The sequence below is a fragment of the Taudactylus pleione genome, unplaced genomic scaffold (genome assembly GCF_031769625.1).
Source record: "Taudactylus pleione unplaced genomic scaffold, aTauple2 ptg000256l, whole genome shotgun sequence".
Classification (NCBI taxonomy): domain Eukaryota; kingdom Metazoa; phylum Chordata; class Amphibia; order Anura; family Myobatrachidae; genus Taudactylus; species Taudactylus pleione.
This window is the reverse complement of record NW_028284658.1, coordinates 4,110,469-4,124,006: the sequence shown is the minus strand read 5'-3', so window position 1 is coordinate 4,124,006 and position 13,538 is coordinate 4,110,469. Positions and strand designations below refer to the sequence as shown.

The following is a 13,538-nucleotide window of genomic DNA, read 5'->3' as shown; positions in this document are numbered from 1 at the left end:
TCCTCTAGCAATCTTGACCTTGGATTTTGGATGTAAATCTTCCCACACATTCTTCCTCTCTCTGTTCCTCTCTCATAAAATAAGGACTGCCTCTCCCTTCCCTGATCCTACACCACACGCCAGCTGCAAAACTTTTAACCGGCAAGGGACATCTGAAATCATTCTGACAACATTCCCTGAAAGAGAGAGAAAGACTTGTTATCCTTTCAGTGAGCAGAATGACGTCTCTTAAGAGTGAAGAGAACAATAAGACACTTCCTTCTTCTGCATCACCCCAAAGCTCCTCTTCTGAGAAGCATGCCTAGCAATGTGCGAATGCATGTGGCATCTGCAGGGTTCATTTCATCTGCTCTACTAAGGAATTTGTGACTCAAATTACTAAAGTGTCCACTGAACATAATCCCTCATCACACTTCAGAGGACTCAAGCCACAAAAGGGTTAACAATTATTCATGAACTCATCCTTCTCTGATGACTTTCATCCTGGAAATCTCTGATATAGATACTTAGCGCTGTCTGATCATGTCCTGATAATCTGCAGTCAAGACTTTACTCTGCTTTAGCTAGAATTCCAGCAGTTGAGTCTGTTCTAATATAGGATGTCAACCCTGTTTTCGTTTAGTCTCACTGGTATTCTGAATTCCTGCCCTGCACAGCTAGCAATATGGGAAATGAAAGTAAAGTAAGGTTTTCTAATAATGTCTGCATACAGATCTTTGGACTCGGCCAGTAGGACTTTGTGCATAGTTAACCTACTAGATGCCGGCTGTGAAACTAGAAGATGTCCCTGCTAGTTGGGAGATAGGTTGAGCCTTGTGTGTGAAAGAGTTAATATCACACAGGGGGAGGCCTGATCCACTGCAGTGCTGTGCTCTCCCCCAGTCCCTCCTCCCTGCACCATGATCACAGCTCTATAGCCAATAAAAACAAAGTCAGTGTGACATGTGACTCTTTCCTTATTGTGCTTGTCAGTCGTTTCACATTTACCCCCAAATAGAGCAGCCAATAAATTGAATACTAACCTTGGTTGAAAAAAATCTTGCCTATGATGTTACTTAGTTTTATTAAAGAACATTTTATCTTATTTCATTACTCCAGCTTTTGTAGAACTAAATATTCCAGCATGCCCTGCCTGTCTGTTCTACATATGAAAAGCTGAGTGCATACAGTAACTGCTGCAACTCCAGAGGATATAGACAACAGCTGGCCAATATAATGAGGATACCTTTGTGTGTATGAACCACTTATTACCCGTTATGTGCCCATATAATAATCATTACACAAGCCTTGTGGAAGTACTAAATAGTTTTGAAAAACTATGAAAATGATGAAATCTAACAATGCTTTTGGTTGTGTTCATCAAATACAGGGTTATATTTATAGGTGACACTGCTGCAGGCATTTTGACTTAATACCCTAAATTAAATGTATACTTTATAAACCTCTGTCTGTTATATCTGGTGGTTGATAATAAAGTGAAAAGGAAAAACAAAAGAAAAGAGGCTTCTCCATGAAAAGTGGTTCCCCAGGCTGCAGCCTAGTTACGTCGATGTCCAATGATGTCCTTGAACTGTTCCCTATTTTGTAGTGCTGATCTTTCTATAGCAGCAAACTCAGGCCTTCACAGGCTAGGAGCTGTAAAATGACTGACGTGCTGTTCTCTGTATTTGGGATAGCAGTAGCACTGATGCCACTGCTGCTACACTGTATAGCCAGCTGTCCTTTAGCTACGGAACATGATGTGAAAACAGCGCCCCTATGGCTTGGACCTATTTTAACAATGCCGTGTATCTCACACCATGCCACTACAATTGCCCTGTATCACAAGACTCCAGATATCAACTGATACAAATACAATCTAATTGTGTATGTGTATTTTTTTTTATTTTATTTAAGATCTAAGTCGTAACAACATCAGTTGCCTCCTACATTCTTAAATTCAAGCTAAACCAGTATGCCAATGGAGTACCAACATTGCCATATGGTTCATTTTTCATTGCATACTAATAGTAAAATATTCATAAAATGAAACCAACATTCTCAGCAATTTTAAGAATATTTAAAAATCAGGGTCAGTTTTAACACATTAACCTGAAGTGAAGGGAGAGAGCTCTGCTGCTGTCACAAAAGAGCATTTAAGCACCGAAAACACTACTTGGAGCTTAATTGCTCTCATGTGGCAGGGGAATAGCATTTTCCCTTCACTTCAACCTGCTACTGCATGAGCAACTGAGTGGCTGGGAATGTTGCACTTTTCTAGCTGCAAACAAAAGAATGTCTGCTTTCCATGCTAGCCACCAGAATAGGCTCTGCATTGTACAATTGCCATCAGAAATGATTTTCCTTCATTTATATACTGTAGATATACTATTCTCTAGAATGGACTCTGTATTGTAGTTATCAGTGTGGCACCATTTATCTGGACCTTGGAGTCACTTAATGCCTCGGAGTTAAGGCCCCCATACACGGCACGATATGCGTGCCGATCCGACGGATCGGCACGATATAGGTACTATATTGTGCTGTGTATGGGCACGATATCGTACCTGATATCATGCTGCGCACTCCCGCAGGGTCTTACATCACATCCCCAGGTCTTCCTGCAAAACCACATGGGATGCAATGTACGATCCCATTCAGGTGAAGGAGGGGGAAGCTGGCATATCGTGCGGTCTGCTACTGCTGCATTGTATATCCTGCCTTCCTGCACCTCAACAAGGTCATAGGAAAAAAGGTGAATTGTTTCTTAAAGGGGTAGGAAAAACCACAATCGAGCGGCAAACTTATCTCAATGTGGGAGACTCAGTAGCAGCAGGGCAAACCTGGACAGATGTCTCCTAAGGCAGGATGTCAGCAGAGCAGGTGGTGCTCTTATCATACCCCTTCAATTCATAACTGATCCATCAATTGCATCCGGACTAACATATGTTACACATTTTTCCCCAGCAATGGCACACACAGCACTGTACTGACTTACATTACAAAGTTTCAAATTATTATTCATCTTATGTTAATTGAAATATTCTGATTGACTTTTCTGATGTTAACATGGGATGTGCAATAATCTGCAATTTACCGTGGCTTCCATTACTGTACATAGGAAGGCCCCCTGTTAGGTGCCACTTGATACAGGATATGAGGTTGACACTGACAACTGTTACTGGCAATATTGCACTATACCATCATCTGAAAGAAAGACTCTGCCTCCCTCTCCTCTGATGTAACTATCTTGTGTGCATGTATACAGTAGGTGCTGGGAGAATCAGGTGAAAGGCTGGAATCATTAGACTACAATTTAGATATGTACTTAAAAGTTCAACATATTGTGGTTCCAGTAGATTATTAGTGGAAATGGGCAGGTCCTAGCTGACGTGGTGCATATTAGTAATTATTACAAAGTTACTGCAGACAAAAGGCCCTCACAAACTGAAGAGCCCCATACATGAGAAGGCCAATTCCTCAATCCGCCCGGCACCGCCGATCGGTATTTCTGACCAGTGATCAAGGATGATAGTCGATCCTTCAGGTAATCAGGTAAATAGTTCACAATAAAAATCCCTGATTTGCCGATCCCGATCATATATTGGTTGGGATCAGCAAATTAGGGAAATTCAATATGTTAGACTTCACTGATGCCCCAAACCCGGGGTCTGATGATTGAGGAATTACGACAATCTGTCGCTGGTGTATGCAGACTTCTACTGAGAAGTTGGTGTAGGAATTAAGGTTTTTGATGTTAAAGAACTGGGTTGGTTACTCTCAGCTTCAGACTCTGCAGTAGTGACAGCTGCAGCTCAGTCAGGAATGGTGCAGCTGTGCTGGGGAAAAGGCTGGAGGAGATTTAAAACTAGGATCTGGGAAGGGGCTGAAGATTGAATAAATCTGCAAAATAGTCTAGAAATTCAACAGGGCTTTGTGAAAAAAAAAATAAGCAGGCATTGCAAGATATACAAGAGTAAGCATGATAATAATGTGCCGAAAAATGTGAAAATTAAATATAAAATGTATGGTCACAAATACTAGGAGTCTTGCACACAACATAGGGGAGCTAAAACCAATACTATGGAGTTGGATTATGATATCGAAGGTATTACTGAAATAAGTTTGGAGCAGTGAATTTGTAAAGCTTTATAATATTTAGGATGGCAGAAAAGATTGCTGGATAATTATGTTTATATGTAAAACTCAAGATATGTAAAACCCAAGATATTGCTGATAAAGGTGACAATGCAGAGGCCTTATAGGTAGAAATACACGACAACAAGGACACTGATAAAGAATTTACTGCAGTTTGTTATAAGTAGTGTTTCCAATTTCCAGTGTTTATTTTTTTGGAGATTTTGGCGTTTATTATTTCTGGGATTTTTGTTTTCACATGCAAAAAATAATCAGTGTTTTTCAATGTTAATAAATATACCATAAAAATGAAAAACTTTAAATAATTTGATGTTTATTTTGTTTTTATTTTATATTAGAAAAGGCATGGTGTCAGTGAACAGAATGCCATATTGGGGAGGGGGAGGGGGGGAATGTGAGAGGGGAGGGTGTTTGGAGACAGAGTTGAGGGAACATAGGGCCACAGGGTTTGGAAGCTATCAGGGGACAGAAAGTTGTTCCCAGGATACAGAAGTCAGGGGACAAGGCTACAAATGAGGGGATTTCAGGGGAGAGGGAAGAGGGTTTCAGGGATGTCAGGGTAGAGATAGAGAGTATCAAAGGACAAGATCCCAAGTAAGAGAGACCATGGTGCCTGGGGACAGGATGCCAATGCAAATATAAGGGTTCCAGGAGAATGATCTCCTTGCCCTTCTTTCATCCTATCCACTTTCTACCTGTTCCTTTGACCCTATCCCTTTTTACCTTCTCCAGTCCCTCTCTCTTACTGTCTTCCTACAACTTCCTCACCTCTCCAACTTTCCTGGTCCAGACACATTACATTATTCCTTTAAACATGCTCTTGTCTACCTCACAATTTGTCTCCCCCTTTTTCTACTCTAAATTATTGTCTTTAACCACTTCACCAGCATCCTCTCCTTAATCCACTCCAGTCTGGCTTCTGTCCCCTCCACTCCTCAGAGACTTCTCTTGGCCAAGTCCACATGTCTTTTCTATATACAGATGTGTCCACATACATCTTACCTCCATGTGCTAGTAGTTGCATTAAACATAACAGGTGAGCTCCGAGCGTCTTTTCGTGCAACTTTTTACCTTCAAATGTGTCTTATTATTTACTTTCTTTACATTTTTTATTAACGATGATCAAGAACATTCGAAGTCATCATCGTATATACTGTGGTTGAGTTGCAGGTCAAGTAACAATGTGACCAGGCTACATAAAATAGTATGATAAATCCTATCAATAGCAACATGCACCAGCAAGACAGTGTGTATTAAAAAAAAAACAGGTAACACATGGCTCTATTTTCCAAATTTTTTGGGAATGTTTTAAACCCTGCCGTTTGTGGGGCACGGAAGCTCACTGGGGCTTGCAGCAGACAAGACCCTACCACAAGGGTCTCGTCGCAAGCCCTATGGTCGCGACCATCACCTGGCTGCTCTCAAAAGCTGTGGGTGGTCACCCACAGCTTAGCGAGCGGCCGGAAGGCCGGCTTTATAAAAAAAAAAAAACTGCCACCCTCATTCAGAGCGAGCACTCGCTTTTTGCGAGCGGCTCTGAATGAGGTCCTCATTTCCATTTTGAAATGGAGACTAAAGAGGTTCCTTTTTCTACAACCCCTTCTTCTCCTATTATGAAGTGGCTTCCATGGCATATATGTTACAGAGGGTAAGGGTGCCCCCCTGCACATGCTACTCCTCAGACCCCCTTCCTGCCTTTTAATTTAAAGGAAACTCTGATGGTAGATTCAGACGATTGATCAATATATTTTGTAATTTTTGGATTATTTTTTTACTGATGCCTGTGGATGACCTGTCTCCCTTATCCCCCCATTTTATATCTTTTTGTTTTCCCCTATTCTTTTTTCTGTACACCTATAATATGTTTTTGCATATATTCAATAAAATTTAAAAAAACAGGTAACAAATAAGAGAAGAATAGCAAGGCCACCACATGGATATGTCTCCCCTCCACTTCCGGGCCCCTGCTGAGACCCAAGCCAAGATAATCCGTAACCACCCTCTTCTTGGTGACCCAGATTCCTGGAGAATAAGCACAATTTTGTAATAGAGAACATTTCGGTTAAATATAAAAACATTTTTCAGGTATATTATCCAGCTCAGCTAACAGCTCTTTGTTTATATATATATATATATATATATATATATATATATATATACAGTAAATAGTGACCATACATGTTATGTAAGATATTTCTGTAAACAAATTGCATTATCAGAAGCCTTTTTGACCCAAAGGTTTTTATATGCAATTTGGGCACCAATTAAACTTGCTATAACCCACAGTATCCAAGGCAGTAAAAATGACCCAGTTACCTGCCTCTACAAGCATTACTGAGGAATGCAGAGGGATTCATTATGGAAGGTTATATGAACCTAAAATATCAATAATAGAGAAGCACAATAAAGTCTTGTATGACAGAGTAATATGATGTAGTAAACTGAATAATGCTAAGATTACAAGCAGAAGGATAAGGTAGACAAGTAAGTTTCAAGAAATATAGTGAGTGCAGTGTTCTACAACAAGTTGGAATGGAATGACAGAGTAGAGTGTTATACATGGAATTATATAGTAACAATAGTAAAATAATTCAAAGAACAAAAAAGACCACTTAAAAACTGATTAGTGTACCACAATAATTTAAAATTTCTTTGAGATTTCTGTTACATGCATTTATTACTTGATAAACTAGTTGTTATGTTGAAAGATAATGTACTCTAAGCCCCTTTTGTGCCCCGGCACACTCATAATTTTGGGGCCCCCTGTCCCCTGCTAGTAGGTACATGCAGGTCGGCCATTGCCTAATTCGCTGTGTCTCTCCAGCCTTATCCCCAACTGTATCTTTCAGTCTAATCCCCCTATGTCTCTCCAGCTTCATCCTCCCTTGTGTTGCCCCAGCCTCAACCCTAGTCTTTCCAGCTTCATAGTTCATACATACTTGTGTCACTCCAGCGCCATCTCTGTGTGTCCAACCGCATCCTCCCTCTGTCTCTCCAGCCTCATCATCCTGTGTCTCTCCAGCCATCCACTAATCTCTTCTTTGTCTCTCAGCATCATTATCCCCCCACCCGTGTCTCTCAGCATCATTCCCCAATGTCTCTCAGCTTCATCCCCCACCCTGTGTCACTCAGCTTCATCCACCCACAATATGTCTCTCATCTTCATCCCCCACCCTGTCTCTCAGCCTCATCTGCTCCACTGTGTCTCTCAGCTTCATCCCCCCGTGTCTCTCAGCTTCATTCCCCACCCTGTGTCTCTCAGCCTCACCCCAGTTCCTGTGTTTCTCAGCCTCATTCCAGCCCCTGTGTCTCTCAGCCTCTTCCCGGCCCCTATGTCTCTCAGTCTTACCTTTGCCCCATCCTCTGTATTTTCAGCTCTACCCACCCCCTGTCACTTAATCTCCAGCCCCCCCCCATTTTATCACCAGCCCCCCGCCACTTCAGCTCCATCCCCCTCCTGCCATCATCTCCAGCCCCTCAACCACCGACCAACCCGTGTCTCTCCAGCCCAGCCAACACTTACCTGCTGCCTGCTGTTTCTCTTCTATGGCGGTTCAGGCCCGGCCTCTCTCTGATCAAGCGGCGCAATGTCATGATGTCACTCGCAGTGCACCGAGGTTTCGGCCTACCTCTCTCTGACTGTGGCTGTGTCCTGCTAAATGCAGCAAGGGGGACACATTCCTGGGGAGCCAGGGGCCCATTTTAATCTCAGGGCCCCTGTACAAGTGTCCCCCTTGAAACCCCCTGTCTCCGGGCCTGGTTATAGTTATGATATTGTGATATATTTGCAAGTAAACTGTTCACAACACAAATCTTAAGCTGGGTGCCCACTATAAGATCTATCATCTGACGTGGATTGGAACAATATATCGTACACCTCATATTGTGTGTATGCCCAATCCATTATTCATTGCCGTCGTTCATTAAATCGTCCCATCTGCTGTGCTCCACAGCTGATGTGTTGTTACGTGCAACATGTAACGTTACATCGCATTGTTGTACTGCAACTCGGTGCATCGTTATGACGTTGCACCGTCATATAGTGTGTACCCAGCTTTAGATAGTTCACTGCTTTCATCACTAAATCATGCTGTATGTATCAGGGCTGATTCAGATTTGGGAGCAAAACAAAGCACTATGTAATATAGTAGTGCTTTGTAAATGAAGGCTTATAATAATGATCAGTGATCACTTCTAGGTGTACTGTTTGGCATGCTGTTTAGTGTTCCTCTAACGAGATCAGTATGATTTACCGCCGGGTTCAAATCCCGACGCTGGAAGACAGGCAGTGAAGATCCCGACAAGGTAAGTAAATTAACTATTTCTAACCCTCTCCCCTCCCCTAACCCTCCTTTAGGGGTGCCTAACCCTAACCTCCCCCCTGTAAGTGCCTAAACCTAACCCCCCCTCCCGCAGCCTAAACCTAACCCTCCCGAGGGTGGTGCCTAACCCTAACCTCCCCCCGGGTGTCCCTAACCCCCCTTCCCCTAGCCTAACCCTCTCTGGGGGGGTGCCTAACCCTAAGTCCCCCGGGAGCCCCTAACTTAACCCCCCCCGTGGCTGTCCGCACCCGCCGCCCGGCTTACCTTCGTTTGGTATGCCGGGCGTCAGGCTCCCTGCGTAGGGATAATGATAGGTGTCGGGATTTCGACACCTATCATTAGACCCCTGCCGGGATGTGACAGTCGGGAAGCCGGCGGTCAGCATTTCAACCGTCGGCTTCCTAGCTACATCCCCCTCTAACTACTACAAACTAATTGTCAAACACCAAGGGACTTTAGCAAAACTTCCAGACTTTGCTGGGTACCCGCTGGGTAAAAGTGCAATGAGCATGTGCAAATGGACATATACACCTGATGAAGTCCAAGTAGGCACAATGCTTGTGTCCTAGACAATACGCGATCTTTGGTGGTGTCTCATCTACATTTCAGATAAGGGACGGGATGCATGATGCATCACAATTAGCATGCCAGTGTTAATTACTAAAGATGGCGTTGCCCACCACATCCAAGTCCCAGAATGTATCGCATTCTGGGGTTTGACCGCATTTCTGACATTGGTGCATCCTGCCCAAGATCTTTTGATGTTTTTATAATGGCATGTGCATTTGTTACTAGTCCAATAACTTTCTCTTGTATAATTGTACGCTATGATTTATCCTCTGATTCTTTTTTGGAGTCAACTTACATATGGAAAACTGATGCATTCTCCTGTTGGATCTGAAAGTAACTGCTGTTACAACACTGGGGTTTTGCAGATTCAGATCAGGACCCTCGAGGTTAACTTTATTAGCAGGAGAATGGATAAAGCTTGGAGCCTTGAATATGCGTCTACCCAGACTGCTGTATGTGGAAAACTAAATACCCTGAGATGAAACTGAGCACAGGCATGGTCTGTAAATGTACAGCATGGAATGGAATGCTGTGAGCACAATGATAATAGTCTATAGATGAGGTTGGTCTCATTACAGTAATACAGCAGAAGTGGTATCCCAATACCGACTCTGAAAGACCGAAGGATGGAGATCCCGACTGGGGCAGGTAAGTACCGTAACCCTCCCCTCTCCCTCCCTTAGTGGTTCCTAACCCTAAAACTCTGTGGTGGTGCCTAACCCTAAGTCCCCCAGGTGTTGCCTAACCCTAACACCCCCTTCTCGCACCCTATACCTAACCCTCCCGGGGGCGTGCCTATCCCTAACCTTCCCCCAGTGGTGCCTAACCCTAACCCCCCTTTCCCCTAGCCTAACTATAACCCTCCCCAAGAGGGTTCCTAACCCTAATGTCCCCTTCGTTCAGGATGCCGGCCGTTGAGATTTCAACGCCTATCTTTAGTCCCCAGTCGGGTTTCCACTGTCGAGATTCCGTCGGCCTGCATCCCGGCCACCTGTATCTTGACTACATGCCAGCAGAAGTATAGCAGATGGAATAATAGTGAAGTGCTTGTAGTTTTTAAGACAGCCAGCAGGATGAGATGGCACTACAGTACTGCATATTGCTGGAAGCAGGAGGTATACACAGGATACCTGCTAGAATAGATGCAAGTGTGGTAGTCCTTGTGTTAGATGAATGCAGACTGGAGAAGATGCAGAAACACTGATAAATGGAGGTAGCTGGAGGCTGGATGGAGCGAGATGTAGTCTAAATACCGGACCCGAAATCCTGACAGCGTTGGGATCCCGGCACCAGTATCCCGACCACCGGCATCGCGAAGGTAAGTATCGGCAGTTAGGGTGCAGGGTTAGGCACTAGGGGGAAGGGAGGGGGGGGGTTAGATATAGGCATCGGGGGTGTCTGGTTTCTGACTGTCAGGATGCCGCTGTCGGTATTCCTTTCTGACCAGCGGCATCCCGACCGCCGGCAATCCATACCCAACCCGGATGGAGCATGTGACTATAGTTGCCAGAATCTGATTGGTCAGTGCAGTCAGTTGATCGCATCCAAGATGGCGGCACCCATGTTTCAGAAGCTCGGGGAAATAATACAAGTGATCGCCAGTCCCATATGCTGGTTAGTAAGCATGGTCTTCGGAGACACCTTCTCAGGCAGGAAGGACACGGACGGCCATGAATTGAAAATTATTCCAATATTGGTTAAGATAAGCAGCTTTTTTAAAATTTCTGGTACATGTCAATATTTAAAGTATGGCTTCCACATTGCGCATATTGTAGAGATGGAACAGCCTTAAACTATACATATATTTTTTTTTTCAGAAATATTCAACCCCCTAAAAAGTCAACAAATTTGTCTGCAATACAAATGACGCATACACAGATTGTTCTAGACCAGGCATGTCAAACATGCGGCCCGAATAAACATTTTCTGTGGCCCCAGAGTGTGGGCTCACATATACTGTATAATAATATAATGTGTAATATGCGGCCCACACCCCTGCCACGATCGTAGCACAGCTCCAATTGGGCAGTGTTTACTAGTACAAGGCAACACGGGTCTTTGAAGCGATCAGAAGCCTCTGATCGCTTCAGAGACCAGTGATGCAGTGCGCGGGTGACGTCATGACATCACCCGCGTCGCCTGCGACGAGCGGAGCCTGCGTCTGCCGCTCTAGATCTAATTAGATCCAGGCAGCGTCTACGCGGGATGGCGTGGACTGGAGCGGTGCCCAGCGGCTGTCGTGAAGAAAGGTAAGTACTTCACAGACAGGTGAGTGGGGCCTGTTCTATACTAGGAAGGGGCATTACTGGGGCTCTGCATAAGGGGCATTACTGGGGGCTCTGCATAAGGGGCACTACTAAGGACATTACTGGGGGCACAACATAAGGGGCACTTCTAAGGACATTACTGGGAGCTCTGCATAAGGGGCACTACTAAGGACATTACTGGAAGCTCTGTACAAGGGGCATTACTGGGGGCACAACATAAGGGGCTCTACTAAGGACAACACTGGGGGCATAAGGGGCATTACTGGGGGCTCTGCATAAGGGACACTACTAAGGACATTACTGGGGGCTCTGCACAAGGGGCACTACTAAAGACATTACTGGGGGCTCTGCATAAGAGGCATTACTGGGGGCACTGCATAAGGTGCACTTCTAGGGGCATTACTGGGGCACTGCATAAGGTACACTACTAGGGACATTACTGGGGGCTCTGCATAAGGGGCATTACTGGGGCACTGAATAATGGGTACTACTAGGACACTGCATAAGGGGCATTGCATAATGTTCACAAATTCAGGGGGCATTGCAAAAGGGGCTCTAATACAGGGTGGAATCGCATAAGGTGCTCTACTACAGGGGGCACTGCATTGGTTTTTATTAATAACTACCTGGAGTACCCAGCATTGCCCGGGATTTTAAGAATGTTTGTTTACACATCATCCTCCAATAAACCTATCCTTAGGCAGGCCACACGAAAAGTGTGACAAACTTCCCCATCCACAGTCCTAAGGTCTTCAAAGGAAGTAGGACCTGTAACGGTGTAAAGCAAACTTTGGAGATAGAAGCATTCAAAATTTGTCGGATGTACAGTGTAAACACGGCCAAAAGCTTCTGTTGCTCTGATACCAGGATGACTTTGTACTTCCTGGTTGCTGGATCGCACTATGAAATGCACAGCAACTACTTCCAGTTCCTTGTGCAGCTGTTTCCAGCATTCAGGGTCTCCACGTTGTATAAGATTCATCCAATCGGTTTTACCCTTCAGGGGCTGACAAAGGAATGAACCGGAAGTAACCTCTATGCGTTCCATAGTGCAGTCCAGCAACCAAGAAGGTAGACAAAAAAAGTTTGGTCGCCACTGTTGACACCATCTAGTTGTGTAAGCTGATGCATGAGCAAGTATAAATAACAATTTGTGCTGCAGAGCTGCGTTTTTGCATCCCAGTATAGTTGCCATCTTTATGGGCCTGATTCTAAATCAGATGGATCTCTCCTCATGGATGCAGATAGCAATTTTTACCAAATTCAGACTCATAATAAGCCTGGCTTAATATCAATACGTAGAGATGTGCTCCGACCCTCGTGTTTTGGTTTTGGATCTGGATCTCCCCTGGCTTTGGATCTGAACCTGGTTTTGGATTTTTTTCCTTGGTGTTTTTTTTTTTGGTTTTGGATCTGGATTTTTTCTTAAATATCATAAATGAAGCTAAAATCACATAAATGGGCCTGTTTTTGTTCCTACAGTATTATTAACCAAAAATTTATTTCCTGTCATTTCCAATCAATTTTGACCACTTCACAATATTATTTTTTTCATCTAGTTAAGTCCAAAAGGTTGCATCCAGCTAGCTGGCTGACTAAGCTAAGCGACATATTGGGTGGCACTAACATGTGGCAGTTCAGCTTCCACGTTCCAACACAGATACAGTGTGTTATACAGTGTGGGTTGGATACACCAATAGTGCACTTACTGTGACAGCAGTGTCGGCAGTGCGGGGTTGCTGGCGGTGTCCTGAATGCGAGAGTGCCAGTGGTGTCCTCAATGCGGAAGTGCCGTCAGTGTGGCAGTGTTGGCAGAGTGGGGGCCCTGGCAGTGTCCTGAGTGCATAGTGCCGGCAGTGTCGGCAGAGCAGGGGTGCCAGCGGTGTCCTCAGTGCAGGAGTGCTGACAGTGTCGGATGTGCAGGGATGCCCTCGGTGTGGGAGTAGTGGCAGTATGGGGTCGCTGACGGAGTCCTCAATACATGGGGCAGTAGTGCGGGGGTGCTGGCAGTGTCCTTAGTGCAGGGTGTCGGCAAAGCAGGGGTACCAGCGGTGTCCTCAGTGCATGTGTGCTGACAGTGTCGGCAGTGCAGGGGTGCCGGTGGTGTCCTCAGTGTGGGAGTGTCGGCAATGCGGGGGTTGCTGATGGTGTCCTCAGTACATGGGATGGCAGTGCTATGGTGCTGGCAGTGTCCTCAGTGAAGGGTACCAGCGATGTCTTTAGTGCAGGTTTGCTGGCTGTG

The 13,538-nt window shown here is 44.8% G+C and overlaps 1 protein-coding gene across 14 annotated transcripts in view; it reads left to right on the top strand.

Annotated features, from left to right (window-relative positions):
* Nucleotides 1–4,412, top strand: part of EPB41L1 (erythrocyte membrane protein band 4.1 like 1) — a 210,985-nt gene extending 206,573 nt beyond the window's left edge. For all 14 annotated transcript variants that reach the window (XM_088480592.1, XM_088480590.1, XM_088480587.1 and 11 more), the window contains one exon: nt 9–4,412. In XM_088480592.1, the coding sequence (XP_088336718.1) occupies nt 9–17 (9 nt within the window). In that variant the 3' untranslated portion in view covers nt 18–4,412. The remainder of the gene's footprint in view (nt 1–8) is intronic.
* Nucleotides 4,413–13,538: the final 9,126 nt, after the last annotated feature.